The sequence below is a fragment of the Penicillium chrysogenum genome (genome assembly GCF_028827035.1).
Source record: "Penicillium chrysogenum strain IBT 35668 chromosome Unknown utg000001l_segment0_segment0, whole genome shotgun sequence".
Classification (NCBI taxonomy): Eukaryota; Fungi; Ascomycota; class Eurotiomycetes; order Eurotiales; family Aspergillaceae; genus Penicillium; species Penicillium chrysogenum.
In genome coordinates, this window is record NW_026622749.1 from 9,439,113 (window position 1) to 9,461,409 (window position 22,297).

The 22,297-nt window shown below is 47.9% G+C and overlaps 3 protein-coding genes across 3 annotated transcripts; 2 read left to right on the plus strand and 1 right to left on the minus strand.

Annotated features, from left to right (window-relative positions):
* Positions 1-1,760: 1,760 nt before the first annotated feature.
* N7489_003647 (uncharacterized protein) lies at positions 1,761-2,189 on the plus strand (the record flags this gene model as incomplete). Its single annotated transcript, XM_056709402.1, has 3 exons — positions 1,761-1,845; positions 1,934-2,086; positions 2,137-2,189. 3 exons carry the CDS (start codon positions 1,761-1,763, stop codon positions 2,187-2,189), a joined length of 291 nt encoding a protein of 96 aa, XP_056573704.1.
* An 835-nt stretch (positions 2,190-3,024) lies between these two features.
* N7489_003648 (uncharacterized protein) lies at positions 3,025-4,616 on the minus strand (the record flags this gene model as incomplete). Its single annotated transcript, XM_056709403.1, has 10 exons — positions 3,025-3,059; positions 3,127-3,554; positions 3,618-3,804; positions 3,855-3,880; positions 3,939-4,006; positions 4,052-4,127; positions 4,181-4,222; positions 4,277-4,306; positions 4,362-4,418; positions 4,474-4,616. The coding sequence occupies 10 exons, from the start codon at positions 4,614-4,616 to the stop codon at positions 3,025-3,027; spliced, it is 1,092 nt and encodes a 363-aa protein (XP_056573705.1).
* A 7,325-nt stretch (positions 4,617-11,941) lies between these two features.
* N7489_003649 (uncharacterized protein) lies at positions 11,942-12,793 on the plus strand (the record flags this gene model as incomplete). Its single annotated transcript, XM_056709404.1, has 1 exon — positions 11,942-12,793. One exon carries the CDS (start codon positions 11,942-11,944, stop codon positions 12,791-12,793), a length of 852 nt encoding a protein of 283 aa, XP_056573706.1.
* Between the last annotated feature and the right edge of the window lie 9,504 nt (positions 12,794-22,297).

A 22,297-nucleotide genomic window follows, 5' to 3' on the forward strand; every position in this document is an offset into this window, starting at 1 on the left:
TCGCCGTCGCCCTGTCTGGAAAATGGCAAGATCGTTAAACACAGCAAGGCCATGCTCATGCTGGTCGGAAGGAAACTGTATATTAGAGGTCAAGCTTCCTTGCAGTCCCCCGCTTGTTCTTGTACCGTATTCGTCGACAAGAGACACATTGACAGCAAATGCTTGCGCCGGCGCTCTTGAGAATCTATTGGACGCTCCGAACATCACTACCACGGATACAGTAAGAGAAGCGCCACGCTCTATGGTCGGAGGGGGGTCCCGTGAAAATCCGAGAGTTGAGCCATCAACAAGCGTACATCCCTGCCCTTTACTAGGCTCTAACATCGTATGCTGCTTTTCGCGTATTTGGCCTGTGTGCGGTGGAAAAAAGCTTTATAAGATAAAGTCTGATGGGGCAGGTAGCGCTGATGGAGAACGCAGATAGATATCAACTGACTGAACCTGTCTTTAACGCATAACCAATATGTTCATCGACTTTGTTTTTGTAGGAAAATCAAAAGACTGGGAGTGGTCGGAAGTTTCAGCGTGAAAGAGGCTGTCTGTGGCTTTCATACGTGTAGGCTGCAGAACCCGTAGCAAAATAATACGTAGGTATAAAGGTCGTTCCAGCTTCTTCAAATCCAGTTCAAATCCAGACCCGTAGATGTTATTCCATAAATCTGGAAATCAGCGCCAATAGTTTTTTTCGGCCAATGAAGCCATTTTCATACGCGACTTGGGTCGCTTTATCCGCATTTTCGTGTGTTCCGTCCCATGACCTTAAAGAATTAACGCGTCCAAATCGAGGTATCTCCGTACTAAGCCAGCCTCACCGACAGCAATTACCCGTTGGGTATAAAAGTGATCGCCCCCGGGAAACTTAAATCTTCAGCAATGAGCAGACGATATGCGCAAGCAGGTTCGGAGAAGGAGGTACGTTCTGGTTCGCTTCTCCAGCTGGTTTATTGTGAGACCACTTTCTGCGGCCCCGCAACCCGGCAAGCCAAGGTAGCGCTGTTTGCAAATAGATTCCCGCCCCGCTGAGCTGAGGATAATGGCGCGTCATGATACAGACTTCGCTTAGCGCCGAATTAATCTAAGGCTCAATACGAACAGTATTTCAAATCAACAGGGAGGATGAAGTACAGATTACGGGCGCGTTCCAGGCGTTAGATCGGTTTCGGACTCGTTCTCGTTCCCGGTCACGTCTTCGGTCTGTCTCATCGCAGGCAGCTTCGTCTTTGTAGTTGTCCTCGCTCTCGCTTTTCGCTGTTTCTCCTTTGGCTTCTTATCTCTCCTACTAGATTTCCTACATCTGAGAGTATCCCCTGCAGCTAAAAATCCTGAGAAATGGCTAGTCTACTCTACCCTAATGTATGGCCTGGCTATATTCTTCATCAGGCGATATCGACCCTTGGACAGGTCGTTAGCTACCCCGGCTTGCTCCACCACAATGATCGCTGCCATTATAGCTTTGGAATTCTGTTCTTGTCTGTTCCCTCGTGATTGTCTTCAGCTGTATCCGAGCTTTCCGTCCTCTTTCTTTTGCCCGATCTGAAATATGCACCATCGACCGTTAATAAGGAACAAAACAGCTACTACGCTTTGGCAAGACTCTGTCTTTTCTTCGAATTTCATATTCAGGACTCAGAATGTGATCTCATGCATACGGGGCCTGCGCCTCCTGCAGATATATATTGGCTGTCCTTCACAGACAGATTTGATCCTTGTTCACAGTCAATCCTTTGATCTATTTCACGACACAAGAACCTTTTCTTATAATGAAGGTCGCTAACATTGCCCTCGCCGGCACTACCCTTGGTCTTGCCAACGCTACTGCTGTTGTGAAGCGTGGCATCAGTGACGGTATGTCACTTCCAAAGACTCAATTGATCCAATCCTGACTCTTCTCTTCTACTTAGCTGACGCCCTCAACTATGCTCTCACCCTTGAGCACCTCGGCCCTCTTTCTACGCTGATGGTCTCAGGAACTATACCCAGGAAGATTTTGTCAAGGCTGGCATGAACGTCCCCTTCTATGCCAACATTCAGGAGGCTGCTTCTGACGATAAATCTCACGTAAAGTTCCTCACTTCTGCCTTGAAGGGTATGTCTCCAACGTTCGAGGATGAGGTAACCTTACTAACAAATATTTAGCCGCCACTGCCTCCCCTGTCACCGCCACATCTTGGCCATCCCGAACTACATGATGTATCGACTACCAATAGTTGAAACATAATGGAGGCCGTGTCAGAAGGAACCTAGGAGACAAGTAAAAGCTAATGCATGAGGTACGTACTATCTGCAACTGCCTTCCTTCGTTGCATTGAAAGGACTGCCCCAAATCTGCGCAGTACGGCAGTCATGTGGTGAAGCGAATCCTCGAGCGGTGGAGACGTGACTTTATAAATTCCTCAGCCCTTACTATGTATGTGGTCTGTTTGGCTGCAAACGTTGGAAGGGGACGAGTGGCTGTCTAACGTGATATCCGCTGAAATCCGTGTCTTCGTTGTCCGGTCAACACTCTTTGCAGTGAAGTTTTTACCGCACTCTAATTGGCCACCTAGGCCTGTTAAGTACAAAGACATACTAAAATGGCTCAGTAGACTTCTGCTTATATTGGAACTCGAGCTGCTTATTCTAGGTCAAGGGACTGGGAGGAAGTCAGTTACCATTGACTTGAAAAGTCTCCATTTTCTAACCAAGATACACTATGTTGAATAGCTGAAGAATTCCTATAAATTCAATGTTGTATAGGCCAACCTTACAATTTCAGCTGTCGCTAGCGCGACTGTCCAATCATATTATATTCTTACGCATTAGTATTTAAGGAACCACCTGTGCGTTCAGAGGGGTTCATAGTTATGTTCCTATCTATAACAAACATGGCATTATACATGTGAGGTTGCTAAGAACCTCTTCAGCGAGGAGTGGTTCACTTAGAAACTGGAAAAGGGTGGATCCTCATACGACCGGGATTGCTTTTCGCACTGGCGCTGTCTCCATGGTAGTCTCGGTCACAGCATCCGTCAGATTAAACATCTTTCACAGCGGCAGGTTTTTGTGCCCAAACTCTTCGCCTGCGGCATCAATCAGTAAGAAGGACGTCGTCTAGAATCGAACAAGGACGACTAGCTGGGAACTTACACCCTGTGCCAAACATGGTGATGGGGGTTTTGAGCTCCTTGCGTAGCTGCGCTACATACACATGGACTTCCTCTTTGGCCCACGGCTGCGGCTCACCGAACTTGGTGAAGAGCCACATGCACCACCCCTCCAGGCCGGTTATCCAGTGTTGGAAATTGACGGTGCCAACCTCCTTTAGCTGTTTTTCTTTGGGCCATGGGCCAATCGGCCACTTGTAAGTTTTCTCATGCACATTGATGTATCCAGCTTTTCGGATGCTGTTAGAGATGGTATCGACAGTATCGCACGGTCGGCCAGCGTGAGTTCCGCACCAGATTATGTTTGGACCTATGTGGGACAAGACATTATCGGGCGGAAGACTGCCGTCATCGGTCTGGACAATGAAGCTCATTTCTACTTGTTCGATCCACCCGCCAATTCTCAGGTTGCTATCGAGGTCAGCATGTTAAATAGCAGACAGACGCATATCGTTCCACTATTAAGGTACCCACTCATAACAGTGTTTGTAGACAAGCTCCCACTCCAGAGGGCTAAAAGATCCAGTCATATGGCGCATATGTATCAAATCGAATTTCTCACTCCATGTCCATTTCTGTAGTACATTGTCAACCTCTAGAACACAATTTGGCGGTACCCAGGTGACAGGAGGCGGGAAAAGGTCGACCCCTCGAATAATGGCTGTGACGTATTAGTAGTAAGGCCACAAAATGACGAAGAAGAGTACTTGCCGCACGGGAATATGTCAGCAACATCGCTGAATCTGGTCAGCAAGATTATCTATGCCTTATAGTGGAAATCCGGTCCTTACTTACATCGCCCAAGTACCGTTGCCGGTTCCAATGTCCAAGATATGCTGTGGGCGTTTGTTCAGCGGGACCGCCTATGGTAAACCGCATGATTAATAGATACCTGTGGGGTGTCGTACCGTGGGCGAGTAGCCGATTGGCGAGAGAAAAAGCGGATTCATCTCGTCCGGGTGCGTAGCAAGAGCAACTAGATGCCTAGAAGCAGTCATCAGGGAGAGTTGCGGCTCAGGCTAGGCGCCCAGTCATACCCAGCTTGATAACTTTCAAATTGTTGGTCATCGGAGGGGATACTGCCGTCAAGAAAATAAGGTCAGGTGTTCATGTTGCGCAGCACTCTGACTTACAAGTACTCCTCCGGCCGGAGCGTTTGGTACCTCAACAAGGGTTAGTTTAAACGCCGCCGATATTTACTGTTGACTCTCAGCTTACCGCCTGCCGTTTTCCACTAGCCCCCTATTGATCGAAGATCCGATCGAAGTCGTCTGCCTAGGGAATATTGAATGTCAGATCATTTTGGCAGTTGTCATGTCAAGTGACATACGACTCCCAATCTTCGGGGGCATATGCGCTATTGGCGCGGTATAGATCGTGATCCTGAGAACGGCAGGTCAGAAGGTCAATGATGGGGACACGTAGGGCTGGGGGCTGATTGCGACGCACAATAGCGATAGTCTGGTTGGCCATGATCAAAGGAATGCTGGCAGCTAACAATGGGAAAGCCTCCAGGAGGGTTTGATGGTGGGAAGGAACATAGCAAGATTTAAAGCAGGGCACGCACTTTCTTGGCTGGTTTAAGGGGCCATGATCACGGCCCTAGTTCCCCGCCGTTCACGTTCGACCCTGTGGGGCAACAGAGTTTATCAGAGACTTCGCGTTGTGGTTGGGTGAATATAAGACGTACGGTAATGGTCATGCAAGGAAGCGAGTGTTCTATCGGGTGAGTACAGTGACGGTCCATAAGTTTGGACACCCCACACACCACCACTATTACATAAGATTCTGCCGGTCTAAAACTCCATTTAACTTCTATCTGCTAGTATGGTGTATACCAGCCCTGGCTTTCAATGATAGCTTCCACACGGTGCGGCATTGTAGCAGACAAATTCTCTAGATGCTTCCAATCTAGCAGATTCCATGCTTCCTGCGCCGTGGCTACTAGTAGCTCCTTTGTCTCATCGTTGCCCCGCATATGTATCAACTCGGGCCGTAGCTCATATATTTTCTGCTTTAATAGCGTCCAAAGGTTTTCAACCGGGTTCAAATCCGGAGATATAGGTGGCCAATCCATAACTTTAATCTGCATCTCATCTAATGTCTCCTTAACAATAATCGTAGTATGCGAAGGCGCATTATCATGCTGAAAAATGCCATCTTCGTGTACGATTAGTATAGGTAGGATTCGACGGTATAATTCTTCAATAACAAAACGATTAATACCTCCTCTTTCAGACTGAGAGTCACTATATAGTGGAATCAGGCTAGTTCGCTGGAGGCCACTACAAAAAGTTCCCCAAGACATCTGCTTTACCAGCTTACCCTTATAGGGTAAGCCTTGACATTGCTTCTCTCGTGGCTGATCTCGAGGGCGTATAAAAGACCACCCGCGTTTATTTAACCCCAATCCCACGTTCAATAGAAAACTCATCAGACCAATAAACACGGCTCCAATCCTCAGGCATAAAGTGGCGATACTTTATAGCCCATTGTAGACGTTTTAACGCTTGAGTCTCAGTTAAGTAGGGCCGCCAAGAGCAACGCCACTTCCGCACATCCTCAGCATTTATGAGGCGTCGAATTGATTGATATTTGACCTATAAGGTATTAGAAAGTGATGGAAATCAGGTGTATGGTGAACGTACGGGTAAAATTCACAATGGTACAATTCTCTAACTAGAAACAACAATGGTCCGGTCTTGACAATCTGGTCGGAGACAATTAGTAAGCAAAATGCATAGTGACAAATTCACATGTTTACATGGTAAAAAGACAGTATTATCGGATTTCTTGACAGAAAGGAGTATATACTAGATTAAGAACCAAACCTTTACGAAATTTGCGGGGTTTCTGGGTATTTACCCGAGAACCTCTCAGGACATCGAAATCAGAGACCTCACATAAAATTGCATATTATTCTTAGTCAGTATGTCCTGCAAAATTGCCTTAGTCCATATTTTCTATTTAGTACCGCTACTTCCTGCCGAGATTACAGAGAGGTGGTCATCAATGGGTTAGCGCGCACCGGACTTATCTTCCGGGAATTGAGTCTGGAGGTATAACTGACTTTGCAAACTGCTGTACGACGGTGCCCAAACACTCATGAAACCATGCGCTCTGGTCCTCTAAACTGATATGTTTGAACCGCTAACTAAAATCGTACTTTGGACGACATGCTACTCACTACTCTTCGGGTACTAGTATGACTGGTTGGTCGACTGACTGGTTAACTAACTAGCTAGTTACCTTACAAGCCACTTACATCATCAGCCGAGATAGTTTACCATCCATGATCGTCATTTTGAGACATTTGGTCTCTCTTTCTGACAAGCCGAATTTTCATAAATTTGTTAGTCCGTAACTGACTCTCTGCGTAAGTAGACTAAAGTTCGAAATGAAGACGGATAGTTCCGGTACCAAGACGGTGGAAGGCGCGAAAGATGATGTTGGGTCGAGGCTCTCGAAATGACGATCCCAGCCGGATGCACCGAGCCTGTGCTAGAAGCGTGCAAGCAGCTTCTTTGATTTTGAGCATGCATCAGCGAGCATTGCGCTAATCTAAGCCCTTTAGTCGAATCGATCGTAGACGTAAGTCTCATCGAGGAAAATAGGCAACTCGCTTGGCCTGGATCCTTGGCATGCTGCCCTCCACTGATCGGCCACTGATCTGGAAGAGCCAATGATCAACAGGTAAAGGATACCCAGACGGGAAAATTGTACGGTCCCTAAGCGAACAGCCCCAACGCACCGTCCAATGTTGGAATTAGAAGCTCACTCGAGCGGGGCAACATATCAAGAGTCGATCTTGCCTACTTCCGTTCAAGGCTAGCATTTAATGAGAGCAGAGCTAGCAGATCCAGCAGGTTTTTCCTGCTTTCCATGTTATGCTCCGAGCTTAGATGCTCGCTATTCCTTTGCTATTCACACTGATCGATGGCCGTCATATCCGCTTCCAAAAAAGGACTATGGCGTATCAGTCAATGATTCCTCCTACGGCTCCTGCCAGCAAGTGCAAATTCAAGTGTTCTTGGGGTCACTGCGACAAGGTCAGTTCTTTCGATCGAGCTATTCGAAGGGCAACGTCCGCTCAAATTTTCCCAAATTAACCTGCCAACTCTAACAGAGTTTCGATCGCAAGTGCGATCTCTCCCGCCATACTAGAATACACACTAACGAACGCCCCTATCATTGTACCGAAAAAAATTTGCATTAAGAAGTTCATACAACGTAGTGCTTTGACTGTACATATACGCACTCATACAGGTGAGAAGCCGCACGCCTGTGGCTACACGGGCTGCCAGAAAACATTTGCAGACGTGAGGAAATGATCCTGAATAAGTTTTGCCCAAATACTAAGAGCTCCATGCAGTCATCGAGTCGGGCCCGTCATCGGAGAATCCACACCAGTGATCGATCTTTCATATGCGAGGAGCCTATGTGCGGAATAAGGTAGGTCGGCCAAAGGTCTGAATCGTAAGGAAACATCTTACTGGTTTTGGATCAGTGATTTTTGTCGCAAAAGCACTAATGCTAAGCACCAACGAAGGTCGCATCCCCAGGGAGCGTTAGCTCGAAACCTCCCAGAACATCCACCATCAGAGCACTCCTATGGCCAGATCTCTTTAGCTACCATTAGAAGCTTGAATGCACAGTCTGTGCCAGCACAGCGGCCAAATTCCTCCAAGTCAGAAACCCAAGGCCATAACCTTGACTTAAACTTCGCTTCTATCCCCAATAATGAGTCGTTCCCATTGCGAAATGTGTCAAAGAATCGCTATCATGGTAAGGCCTCGCTTGATATTTAACCACTAAAGAAGGCTCGTTGAACAAACAAGACACCTTCAGCGAAAGAAATTAATCACCATGGCTAACCTTCCTAGACTATGAACAAGTCATCCACTCAATGTGTCATTCTTACGAGGGTTCGTCATTGCTTGGAGGCTTTCAGCCTGGCCGACCGGCAGTATCGCCGGCTTCCTCAATAAAAAGGATTATCAACGTAAAGCCTCTTTCATCTGAGCACTGGGCAGACGTGAGCTACGACTTCTCAATCTCATGGCAAGCTTATTCTCCGCAAGGGAAGCCGCTGTAAGTGTTACTCTATTTAAGTTGGGAGTCTCTAATGTGGCACTAGGCGTACGGTAAATGTGACTCGTGTGGCACTTTGCGGAGAAACGCTTATTCCTCGCGATGGCTCACTTCCTACTTTGCTGTAGGACCCTTGTGTTAGTCATAATATACGCAGGGACTCACGCATTGGTGTCCTGAAGCTGGTAGTTGCATACAGGTGGGTACCTGTCGTATGATCACGGAATATGGCTAACACGAACGCGTCATTCAGAACATCTCCGGAAAAGCCGATGTCCAGCTTTTATTATATGTAAGTACGATATTCGCCGCCAACGAAGCCCTTGACTTATCCAGAAGGGTATTCTCTATTAGGGTCGCGATCTCGCTGCCTAGTGGCTTGCCTATGACGATAGTCGCCAGTAGCTGGGACCTTATCCCGAATTATATCGCGGAAAGCGAGGCCCATTAGTATACGACCTGTGTCAACCCCTGTTGGAAGCCAGATGAGTGTTACTTCGCTTTGGTTCCCAAACTCTTACCCATCGTCATGTTCATTTCTTTCGGTACACAAGTTAATGACAACCATTTCGACAAGGAACAGAGGTAGCGGGGAGCAAGAAGTTCATATTCGGCGTTCCTTTTGATAGGTTGAGACCCATGCATGAATAGACGGATTATACCAGATATATCAGGCATGAGTCAGTCAGCATAGATCCTTCCATGTAGGATGTAGAATATAGATCAGGAGAAATTCGCTCTTTTGTATAGGGTCTCGCACGTTGTGGAGACACACGGCTTGCTCCCGACCAGCCATTTCGGAGCCTGAAAGCAACGGTCCGCGGAGCAGGCGCTTGTGCTCTTGCAAGAGCAGATCTACGCTGCGTGGCGTGGCCGACGGGTGTTGAGTTAGATCAGCTTCGATGTAAAAGGCGCCTACAACGGTGTGTGAAAAGAACGACTGCTCCAGAGAATGAAATCGCGAGGCATACCAGTTGACCTGCTCCGGTTGGTGGAAGCGTTTTGCTCGGAACGAACGGCGACCACCCAGAATCAATGGGCAAGTGCCGGAGGTGCGGAGCCTTTCACAGGCTGGCCTACCTCAGGGCTCGCCCCTGTCCCCGATCATTATTCCTCTTCTTCAATACAGACCACGTACAAAGACAGGATCGACAGTCAGGGCGGAGCGACTTTTGAAGCAGACAAAACAGCCATCATACACTTTGCTCCCAAGGCTTACAAATTGGAGCAGGGTGTTTCACCATCAAGAGACAAACCGTTGAGCCCAAGGACCATGTCAAGGTCTTGGGAGGCCCCATGGACACGAAACTCGAGTACAAGGGACATATTGCGAGGGCAGCATCCAAAGGCCTGGAGGCCGCAATGGAGCTTGGACGACTTCGGGGTTTATCCCCAGCGGCAGCGCGGAGCTATTCACATCGATGGTGGCGCCGCTCGTGGACTACGCGTCCAATATCTGGATGCACGTGTGCAAGTATAAGGCCATGGGGCCAATCAACCGCGCCCAAAGGGTAGGAGCGCAGGCGGTTGTAGGAACATTCCTCACAGTTGCGACCAGTGTAGCAGAGGCGGAGGCCCACCTTGCCACTGTTCAACACCGCTTCTGGAGACGAGCCGTGAAGATGTGGACGGACATACATACCCTGCCAGAAACCAATCCACCCCGCAGGAATACAGCAAGGATCAAGAAATTCACAAGATACCATCGTTCGCCGTTATATCCAAGTAGCAGACGCTCTGAAGAGCATTGAGATGGAAGCACTGGAAACCACCAATCCGTTCGCATGGGCACCATGGGAAGCACGCGTACAGGCTGTCGTTGAAGCAACCCCGCAGTCGCCGACCGTACCACGCGGGTTAATGCAGTTCGCAACCAGCAGTTCGGCACGGAACGAGCTGGTCGGATTTGGGGTGGCGATCGAGAGGCAGCTTAGCTACCTCGGTATCGAAAACTGAAACTGAAGACCCTTTCCGTCGCATTGGGTGTAAGAACAGAGCAAAATCCGTTCTCTGCAGAGCTAGCAGCGATGGCATATCCATTGAACATGGTAGTTGGACTGAAAGATTATAGGATTACGCTGCTCACGAGCAACAAAGCGGCGGCTCTGACACTAAGGCATCCTCGACAACAGTCAGGCCAGGAATCCGTCTACCAACTATACAAGCTGATGAGAAAACTGAGGAGAAATGGCAACCACATCAATGTCCGGTGGATCTCAACGACTGAAGACAATAAACTGCGGGGTCTGGCCAAGGAACAGGCCAGAGCCGCGACACAAGAAGATGCTGTCCCGCAAAAGCAGGTTCCAAGGATGAAGTCAACAACACTCAATATTGCACGGTCCCAAGCAGTCCCCAACAATGACCTGCGAGCGAATATAGGGAGACACGCAAAACGAGTTGATGCAGCACTCCCAGGCAAACACACCGGGCAGCTGTATGACCGATTATCTTGGAAAAAAGCGAGCGTGCTGGCTTAATGGATATATATATCGAATCAAAGTAGCAGACACGGACCAGTGTGCGTGTGGGCAAGCGAGAGAGACCGTGGAGCACTTCCTATTTCGATGTCAAAAATGGACGGCGCACCGAACGGGAACTAGTACAATGTACCAACGCCCACCGAGGAAATATATCCTTCTTCCTAGGAGGAAAGTCGCCTTCCGATGATCAGAAGTGGACGCCGAACTTAGAGGTAGTACGGGCCTCAATCCGATTCGCCATCGCCACGGGCCGACTCGAGGCCACCTAACCAAGCCGACGAACATAAATCACCCCCCTTTTCGCCGATCTAACCCACCAACCACCTCGTGTCACAGACGGTAGACACGCTTCAACTGCCGAAGATAGGATGTTGAACACTTGGAGAAGCGCCTTCAAGCCAGCCTACTAACCAAATTACTAACCCACGAGGATCCGCTGCGACACGGACATCTGAGATGACATATATTGCAAGGCTTTATGTATGGGCTCTGTGGAGACACAGTACTATATATATTATGACATGTACAGTAGATCAGAGATAGTTGCCCTTTCGGCTTAGCCGCCGGGCGTTAATAAATTGTGTGTGTGTGTGCGCTCAGAGTTGTGATATGAAGCTGGTGCAGATCAGGAACCAAGCCGCACCGTCCGAATTAGCTCCGAAGTGTCTATAAGGACGATCAAATTGATTAACAATCAACTTGGCTCATTACTGTATATATAGGCCCATATGCCTCTCTATAATAACAAGTCAATCCATACCTCATAATAACAACACCATCGAAACTTTTACGTCAGTGCCCCTATTTGCTCCTGAACATTCAGCTCTAACTTACTTAGTACGCGATGAAAAGCGCCACTGTCTAACAGACTTTTTTTTCCAATGGTTTGTTTTGTTTATAATCATTTGAGAATTGACTGGATTGTAATAAACCCAGGTGTACTGTAGCCACAATTCCAAATACATTCGTCGATCCCTTCCTAATCGTCCTTAACCCTGTCCTTATCCAGCCTTGAGCATTGATCGACATGCAATCTGGGGCCATGGATCACATTCTCCAACCTCCTCGCTCATTTGAGAGATAGTCATAAGTCAAGGTGCAGAAAATACTGAAATGCTTGGATAAGCTTGTCAATTTCTCTCGTACTCAAGTTTGGGTTCTACACGCGGCCTTCAACCTATTGAGTCATAAACTGGGGCGTGTTCCTATATAGCTTTGGCCCATATGGATACGGTGGAAGCCTTCTCTTATCTTCGAGGCGCTGTACCAGCGTTGATCAGCCGCATAAAAGACCTCGCTGCTCACAAAACTACCAACCATACCGAATACTACGAGGCCTGTCACGGACAGAAACCTCTCCGGCTGCGATGTCCTACGAACCACTCTGTGCGACCTGTGCAACCGAACGAGGTCGTGCGGATCGAACAAAAGCGAGATCCCTCCAATTTCGATAAAAGTATGGCTAAGGCAAATCATTCAATGGACTCAATCCAATGCTCGGGGCGCAAGCGACGCGCAGACGAAGACCTAAATACCGGCCGAGACAAGCCATTCGCTCCAGTGAACAAGCGACACAGGGTTATAATTGAGTATGACGGCCATATACAGAAGATGCTTGAAGAGGTCGTCCGGGATATTGGTATTTGCAGGGGTAATATACGACGAGCGAACATATCGGTGATGCAGACACGCCTTTTTCCAAAGACAGCAGACAAAACCCTTTGTCTGGCGAATCATCAAGTGAGAGAATTGGATCCATCATTGATAGTTGCGTCAAGCTTCGTTCGCCGCGCACAAACCGGATCCTGCGTAACCAGTGTCTTTGGCTCCGGAAAAAGCCAGAAAGAGCCAGTCATTGACTTTGCTGATGAGCAATTGAAAATGGCCCATGAGCTTTGTGAGACAGCTGCACATCAGTCACTGCGAACAGGCAATTGTGTTTCGGAAATCGAGACTGCGTTGGAATATCTCGAAAAGCTTCGGACTACGGTCAACAATGAGGTCCGACGCTCAACAGAACAGAGACTGCAGCAAATGCCCATTCTACTTCGATCGCAGCACGTTTCGCTAGAGTAGCCGCCATTCCCACCGGGGGGCGGGGGGGGAGGGCGTTGCCTGTTGGAACGAGCATTATCGAAGTCGACAATGCCTCATACTTATCAGCTGAGTCCGGCTAGACTTTCTGCCATGAGCTATGCTGCCCATGATCCTTTCCCTCGGAAAAGTTTGTGTACAACTCAACGAGTAATTATAATTGAAGAAACGAGAAGATTGAAGTGGTGACTCTTTACACTGCTCTTATCGTAAACAGCAGGACTTGAAAATAGAATCTGTTCTTCACGGGGTAATTTCTCTTGACTTGTGCATTCGATTGCATTATTCCTATGCCGAAAACAGTAGGACGTAGGACAATCTGTGAAGAAACTGAAGACCGTCTTGTTCTTTTCTCAGGCACTACCAGCCTCGCTCAAAACCTGTTTTAGCAGTTCTAAGTCATCACCAACGATGTACTTTGATACGCAAGATTCCATCGTATAAAGCCCGTCTCGGGTTCCGTCATGTATAAAACGGACTTGCAACTGCATCATTGGAAAAGAGCTAGAGATATTGTGCAGGAGTCCGAGCAGGCGAGTTGGACCACCAATTGTGGTCCAGAGATACCAACGGCTGGAACCAGCCTGGAAGCCCTATATTCACGTCGCACAGTCTGGGGGATTTCATGGTCCGCGGCGAGAAGGGCACTGGCCAGGGTTCGCTGCCCGGTCCCGGGAAAAATGAGTTCAGGTGCATAAGTGGCGCCTCTACCTGCCACCGTGCATGCCCCAGTGTGTGACGAATCGAAAGATAATGCTAATGTAATACCCCGTAGTCCAAAGAATCTAGCTTAGTTGCCATATGGGCCTGATCTACAGCCATCGTAGCCGGAACCCTGGGTTCCGGCAATATTATCCCGCTGCTAGGGTCGCCTGTGCCAAAAACCAAATGATTTGAGCATCCTGAAGGTTGATCTAGCCGAAACTCAAGATTTCAGCCATTGAACTAGGACACCTGTTTGGCGTAACGCGAAGAGCCCCACTTACCTGTTTTGAAGATCATCGAAGAGTAGCCCGCAGGAGGGTTCTGATGAGGAGACGCGAGCTCCTTCAAAGGAAATGGAGCACATGGATACAACATATCCATGGCTGCGGGGTTCAGGCTGGTTGGTGGTATCGTAAATGAATGTTTCTGAGAAGCTCGTCGCTGGCTTGGGGCCCAGGGCGCCTTTTTTCCCCGCTGGGAGGTTTTGGTTGACTCGGTAAAACCGGCAGTCCTTCCGCAGTCGAACACAGTTCTGACACCATTTGTCTATGGTCTGCTGCGATGAGACGTCGGATCTTCCGTCGCCGGCAGTGTACTCCAAAACTGTGTAAGTTCACCTGCAATTACATCGAAGCTAACTCCAGATACGCCTTAATCGGCAGTTTCCCTAGACACGCAATGGCAATTACAGCGACAAGGAATGGTTTTCATGGTGTTTTGAGGACGACACTAACTGCATGCAACTGATATCCTGTGATACCCCAGTACAATGTGCTTCGTATCATTTGTGTTCGAGCCACCTCCCATGGCGTCTTGAATTTTGGCCGTCCGCCTCGATGGTATATGGTCCAATAAAATCCCAAGAGAGCTGATCTACCGTCAGTCGATGACAGCACTTTAAATGAAGCTGAAAGCAAACAGATTTCAATTTGGCCGTAAGCCTGGCAGAAAAAGAGCGATTTATACGGTCGACGTTCCAGGCACCCGCAATTCCTGAGACTATATATAGTAAAAAAGAGTGAAAGATCTGGCGAGGTTGACGATAGAGCCGTAAAGGGTGAAGTCTTGATGATGAAAGGGCACAGTCGCTTTATAAAATTTGATTGGCGCGGAGGGGTTATGCGTTTGTATCTGGTCAAAGAAGAATAAGGATAAGCTATGGTTTTGTAAAGCAAACAGAGCGATCTTGGCTTCTTCAACTTTTGGCATTTGAAACACGAGCACGCTGCATACTTGAGTTCACCCCTCGGACCTTTCTTCTCCCCGACGCGGGCTTAGCTCTCTCTTCTGGCGGTCAGAAATGCAGATCCATATCACCGGTCGAAGACTCACACTTCCAATTCATTGATCACCTATCTACTGTACTGTCCCTCTAAATGATGCTCGATAATACTCTCACATAGGTGCTTGAGCTTTAAAGGACCAAAACCCTCGATGGTAGGAGCTTTAGAAAATTTCAAATAAATAGGATTGTTTTCAATATGCTCAAGCAGCGGCCTTATTGAAAATGAGCAAGAAAAGAAACTAATGTGCGATCAATAAGGGACGGGAAGGCCGGAGCAATCTCGGAGTAATTGGGAGAGCAATAGGAGATCAGGGTTGTGGTGCCCCTTGTTCTCACCCACGACGAGTGACATTTTTCTCAGCTGAGCTGGGCTCAACCTGGTAACGACACAACATCTTGGGACCTGTCTCACACCCGTACCCGTACAAGGACAAGGACAATCAAGGGATTGTTGGAATTGGGTTTGCCGGAATGTGGAGCCGTTCTCGCAACTAGATCGTCCGAAGCCCTATTGTAAGCATTTGACGGGCGCATACCATCCTAAATTTACCATCGATGTATGAAAACTAGTTCTGAAGCCTCAGTCAGGTAAATAAATTAACGCACCAGTGATACATTTTCCCCACTTCAGCTCTACCTTAAGAAAAACCAAGATGGGGGGTTTTTTGGCAGAGAATTAAATAAGCGCGTCAAATTCTAGCCGTGACGGTAAGATCAGAAGGGCCTTGAACATGATCACCCCCATTATAGTATAAAAAACTTTTTTCTCTTAGTTGTTGTAAGTTTAGTAAACCGATGAGGGTTGCCAATCTGGCATTTTATGTCTGTTCGTCATTTCCCCGCTAAAGAGCAACAACCATCATGGAAAGGCACAATGGGCAAGAGCGTGACAACCCCTTTCGAGCATTCCGTCGCCCTTTTGCATGAACCTCCACCTACATTGCAACCAGGATACCCGTTCACCATCATCGTGAGAGTCAGGCTCCGGGGCACGCGAATAAGCCCAATACAAAGCTTCGCCCTCAATGTCTCTCTCCGGGAAGCTGAGGAGCTTCACCCACTCAACGCAATGAGTGGAAGCTTGACGTGCTCCATACAAGGCTGCAATAGCAACTGCGTAGGACACCTTGTACAGTTCAACAGCCTCATCATTCACCAACCAGGACAATATCGACTTCGAATTCTGCTAGCGGCGTCTTCATTAGCTGAGACGATCGTAACGACGCGCGTCGATTCAGATATAATCGAAGTTGGCAGGAACACCGCTTTTTCGCCATTCCAACCCGCCTCCTTACGCTGATCGTGCTGTGTTTACTACCGACGTTGCAACGATCTACAATTTGAGACGTTGGCATGCGATAGTTCAGAGATGTGAAAATGGATACATAAACTCGAAGCATTTCAAACTACTCAGGGCCGGCCGGGTTATTTGGACTACTGGAGCAATGGGCCTTCGTGGAAAATGATGATCTTAGTACAAATACATAACTCAAGTTCACTTCCCATAATAGACGATAAAATAGACTCGGACCCAACACACAGACAGAGCTGCCACGAAGCTAATTGAGTAGACTACGCAATGGCCGGCCCTCATAGGTTGCTGCCAAGGCTAAGTAGGCCCCAGTAGACAAATCACCGCAAACACCTCGGCTAAGATCGAACCAAAATTTGGGATAGAAAACACTCCCTCTTTGACTCGTAATATAAACAACCCTTGTTCTGTATCGCGCGGACAAGGCAACATCATGTTTTATACAATGTTCTTGAAATTGCTACAAATCTTCTGTCCAAAGCGCAAAAGCTTTCGGATACATAAGCCAGAAATAGATCGGGTTTCTTGTGCGCGCTGGAAGATTATGAGGTATAAATTAACCAACCTTTTCAGATCAACAATGAGCCAGGTTGATTGGAAATCAACTTGGTCGTCTGTATAGACACTTCGGAACTGATTCCGACGGTGCAGCTTGGTTCCTGATCTGCACAAGCCTCGCATCACAATAGTTCCTATTTCGCAAATCCCCGATGTAGCGTAGATAGGCCGGCCAGTATTCAGTCAAGACATCATGTCGGTGATGGCTATATAAGTGCATTCAAATAGACGTATATTCTGCTGGAGCGTTAATGGGATTGACGAGGATGTGTGTTGATGATGTTGACTCGTCGGTGTGTTTGCATGACAACAGTGCGGTGAAGCGGTGAATGGCAGCAGTATTTTCGAGGACTCCACCCTGTGGCCAATTTTTGCTTCACCCGTCCCTCTTCGCGACTCGCCGTTGCCACAATGAGCCGTTGGAGGAAGTTGACTGCAAATATGGTGTACTAGCCTTCATTTCCTGCGTATAATAGTGAACAAGTCTAAAAACATCACCTCAAAAAACGACGCACACCCACCATGTGCCTCACAAATTTATTTGTATTGTAGTTCAGAGGTGATCCGATGTCAAGCCGGTTTTTTGTTGGTTTGGGTTGACCACTGTGGGTGTCTCCTCACGATCAGATGGCGTTTCCTCTCGCTCATTCGACGGAGGTAATGGCGATGCAGGAGGTGTTGGCAGCGCGCTCGACCTCGGCGTTGATGGAAAGACAGGTGATGGAGGAGCGTTGTCCGGGAGGTCGTTGCCTGTTTCTCCCTTGGTGAGTGGCGCCACTGGGACCCTCTCATCGAACTCGACATCACGGGAAAAGACCGTCTTTCCAGAATGGACTTCATACAGCTTGTACTGGTTCGGTTCACAATAACCTAGCAAACCGCACTCGGATGATCTGGGTCCGAGTTTTGCTCGATGCTCTTTCGGGATCAACACCCGTGCGCGGGGAGCCAGTCCGTCGCAGATGCAGCAGCGACGGCGGCTTCCCGTATAATATTTCGAACGGTGTCTTCTTCTGTAATATCGATGCTGGAGCGCGCAGCTTCAGATAGACTACCGTTTCTAAAAGCTTGGTCCACCAGGAAGGAGGAAGTCTCGCATCGGACAGGAGCGTGTTAATCCGCTCCCGGATAGTGCGATTCGTGCGTTCAAAGCCTATTTTGGCTGCCACTAAGGCACCAGGTAATCAAAACGCATGTGGCGCAGCTCAGTATCAGCTGGGTCATTCTTTGGAAAGGGAGACTTGCGTGAAGATCACATATAAGTTTTACAGTGCCTGGGGATAATGACCTTCATCTTTATACCTCCCGCTCTTTACTTTTTTTTTCCCTTGAGCAGCATCTGCCTCAATTCTTTACACTCAATAAACCCGTCCTTGCGAGCACTGCCACCGCCATGATTCGAATGCGCCTCGTATGGTTTTCCTTACCATCACCTGGCTGGCCCGTGCCAGTCTAAGTTCGTCCACTGTACACTTGGCGGTCGTCCTGCGAGACCGTGCAAATCCGACCTCGTGAGACTGAGCGACTCTATTTTGGACATCACATTCCAAACCCTCATGGATGACGTCGTCGAAGTGATTGCGGCCCTAGTTTCAGCCCTATTTTCCATCTTTGGGTTAATCCTCGTGGTCTATCCGAAGTGGCTACAAGAGAAATGCGCCGCTCGGTTTTACTACGGTTGCATTTAAATCGTTGTCAGCATGATCGTGCTCTCCTTAGGGGCTTGGGTTGCCGCGTTCACGTATTTCAGGCATCCTTTAAGCTCCTTAATAGGGACCACATCCCATATTACAAGCTTATTTATTATAGATCCATTGGCTAGGCCGCTTCCGGGATATTTACTAGTCACTTTGTCGTTTATGCGTTGTGTCGTACTCGACTTACGTGGTCACTAGCAAAGTACGCGCACCGAGCCTATAATATAGTAAAAGTGAAGGTTCCAACGGCCTATAGGAGTAGGGTTATGAAGAACGGTTTAGCAGGTATTACGAATAAGAATAATTGCTAAATTATATGATGATTTTCGAAGAATGACGGTAGAGCCTATAGATATTAGAGGCGCGACGGATAGGGTGTTAGAAAGGAATAGACATACTACTAAGTTACGGAGATGACTTAGATGTTGAATTTCCTAATTGGAATCAAAGCATGTTCGTCGCTTGACCTAACTAGCTGGCCGATATTAGCCAACTTTGGAGCAGTATTCTAAGTGGCTTGATATAAAAGATAGGTGATGGCTAACGATTTGGTCTGTATAAATATTCATCTACCTTGATTGCCGTAAACTCTTCAGAAATTGACCCTAGAATATATGAGCCTAATAATCATATAGCCCTAGAAAATCGTGCGTAACTTATACACTCTATATCCCCACTCACACAAAATCAGTTAAGTTCCTATTAGTAGCTTTATCAGCCCTAGGAACGCATGTCTTGGCCCTAGGAGTTGTCTCGCTCCCGGAAACTTTAGTGCGGTTTCTGGGAGCATATAAGCAGCTTTTAGGGGTCTATTTGACCCTAGGAAGCCCGACGTAGCTTCCGGGGCCTTTTACCCCCACTTCGAGGAATTAAACTCATGTTCCTATTTGCAGCTTCACCCACTCCTGGAACCTTAGGTGCGGTTCCTAGGGCTATAACTAAGCCTTCTGGGAGTGGTCGAATGTCTCAGCTTTGTGCGGAGGTCTGGTGAGGGTGTCTTGTGAGAGCGTTCCGCGACCTCAGAAGGCAAGCTATTGACTCTAGGATCCAGAAGTATGGTCCTAGGAGCGTAACAGGTCCCAGATCTAACCAATGTGTTCCCAGAGCCGGTGTGTATTCAGTCAGGAATGTAGAGGTAAGATCCCAGGAGTAGATCTTCATTTTCCTAGAGATTGGTAAAAGCCCCAGGAACTAAATTGTACTTCCCAGGGAATAGACAGCTCCTAGAAATGCTTTTGAGTTTCCCTGGGTCAACATATTGATTCCCAGAGTCAATATAACTAGCACAGAAGTTTTTCAGAGTCCGGCCCGAGATGTACTTCTTCTGCCAACAGTCTCCGTCTTGACGCGACACGCACCACTGAGATAAATCCATGTCTACAGTTCTTTGGCCACCACCGTTAGGTATGAACAAAAGGAACTATTATCCACCCGCACGGCTTCGATCTAAAAAAAACCCAAAATTAAGCGAAACTGCCAACAGTTCTTAGGGGTGCATTGGCATCTAGTACTTGCAAAGATGAAAGGTCGCGCGGTTATAGTTTGGTGCTCTACGAGTTTGAACATCCAGAACTTCATTTGCATCATTTCTAAACTTGCTATAAATCTCCATATCACGGCTATGCTCTATGTTGCTGGTCCGAATACGGTGCGTCTGGTCACGTGTCTTCACGCGTGATTGATAGTCGCTTCGCTAATTTCTCATCCCCGTCACACGTGGGCTATAAACTAAGATCACCTTCGAGTGGAGTTTAGTCGTGCTAACCGGCGGGGTGGTATAGACGTAGAAGGGCCTCGTGGTAAATGAGCTCCTAGCCTAGCCGAGCGACGGGGGCCATTCTCTACACTCTGCTCGACTGATCTCCCTTAGGGTCCCACTAAGCGCTGTCGCAGCTGACTCCGACTCGAGTCATTTAGTGATAAATTCCTGATAGCGGCAAGTTCTCTCTTAGTAGATGATTCAGTTACTATATAGATATGATATGTCTTAGCATGCGACGATTAGACTCGTAGTGCGCGAATTAAAGCGTCTAAAGGCCCTTCGTTTCGACTATATTAATCAGCGTCTTAGGTATTGCATGATTGGAATTAGCCCTACTTACCACATATAGCATAACGTCCTAAAACCCGTACTTCGTTTTTCCAGCCACTCTTCCGCGTAGGCTAGGTGGGAAAGCGCCTTACACTAATAGCGTAAGATCACACTCTCATTTATAAGGTCATTATCCTCGGCCAGACAAAATATATAGTGGATATCGTCGAACTCGTCGCTTAGGGTGAGATCCTTAAGCGTCAAGCTTTGAACGCTAGCCTAGACGTTAGCGACCGATGTTAGGATCGCTAGTTAAGCCAGCGAAACATGCTATAGAACACTGTTTGTCCGCAGCATTATAGAAGTCACAAATAGATTGAATGGTTGCACTAGCTCGGGGTTAGTTGACAGCCGCCCCGGTAGGTCTTGTCTAAGCCCGTGAGGTGGTGGCCGGTCAGTGTTACCTAATCCCGTTAGGTGTCTCCTAGAGGCCGAAAACATCTGACGCTAGCCCGGATACACAATAGATGGAGTGGCAACCCTAGAGCCACGTGGCACTCGCGCCTGGTTGCGGATGGCTGCTTCATACCACCGCTAGCCAACTTAGTCGGCCTGCCGTTGACGGTGCTATCTCGCGCAGAGGAAGACTCTAGCAATATCACATAGCTTTAACTGCAAAGTTGATAAGTCAAACGGCTCTCTAGCGAGAGTGGTCAGCCTTTCATAGCCGATCTTGGTGTCTTGAAATTTGACAGAGTTTTTGCACGGCTGGCCTTTCTTCGTCAACCCGCAACAGGACACAGGACCACCGTGAGGGATCCCGCAGACAGCAAATGGGTTCCAAGGAAGGACAGAGGACATTGAGCTGATAACAAAGGCAGAAAAAGATTCGAATGGTATTGATGTTGCGCAATCTCCGCAGCGTTTCCTCGCCAGCTTTATATGCCTTCATCATGGGAACTATACTTACATCGTATCAGGGCTGCTGACGTCGAAATTCTCCCCTGAAACAGTCAAAACGTCGAAGAATGCACTGCGATGCAGTATCTACCGCTACACCGCTGATCAGTGGGTTGCAAGAAGGATGTCTCATTCTGGTTCACTCTTTGGATTCAGTGGGCCGTGCATTTGGACCATGCATTCGCGGAATGGCATAGCTAGCAAACTGCGAGTCGCCCAGGGGCGTTTCGAAGAGCGTGTTGGGTCATGAGCTTCAAGACCGAAGGCTCTGGATACGACATGTGGTATGTTCTCCCTTCAAGTGTGTCCCCTAGGCTCTATTGCTAAACTGCTATATGAATTATTTGCCGGTTTCTCGGATCTTGAGGCCCAGTTGTAAGGAGAAAGTCGCGTATACATCCCAGAGAACCCAGATGCCATGTCAGTCCCGCATATCGTATCTCCACTCATTGTGTATGCCTCGCGCGTATCCCGACAAATGTGGCTAGAGCTCCCAGGAAATAGTAATCGCTTTGCAGGAACAAGATGAGGAGTGCTGGGAACTAGCTAAGTCACACCTCTTCTGCATGGGCATGTACTGGCGAAAGAGCAAGATGAAAAGCCTACTGTGTACTTTCGGAAACTTATATATATTGTGCACTTCTTACATGGTAGCAGATACCGGCTCACAATCTACGTTTTCTCCAGCTGTTTACATACAAACCTCGCGATTGACCCGAGACGCATATATATTTACTTTTTCATCATGTCCTGCAATCCTGCTCATCTACAATGGATATTGGACCAAGTATTGGGTGATCCCTTGCACCGTGAGCGGTGCATATGGGCAGGAGATGACGGGAATCATTGTCAAAATACTGTGCCGCTTGACTCCCGGATAAATGGAGTAGTGTGCTTCCAGCTGCTTCGGGGCTCTCTGTTAGTGTATCCACTAGCG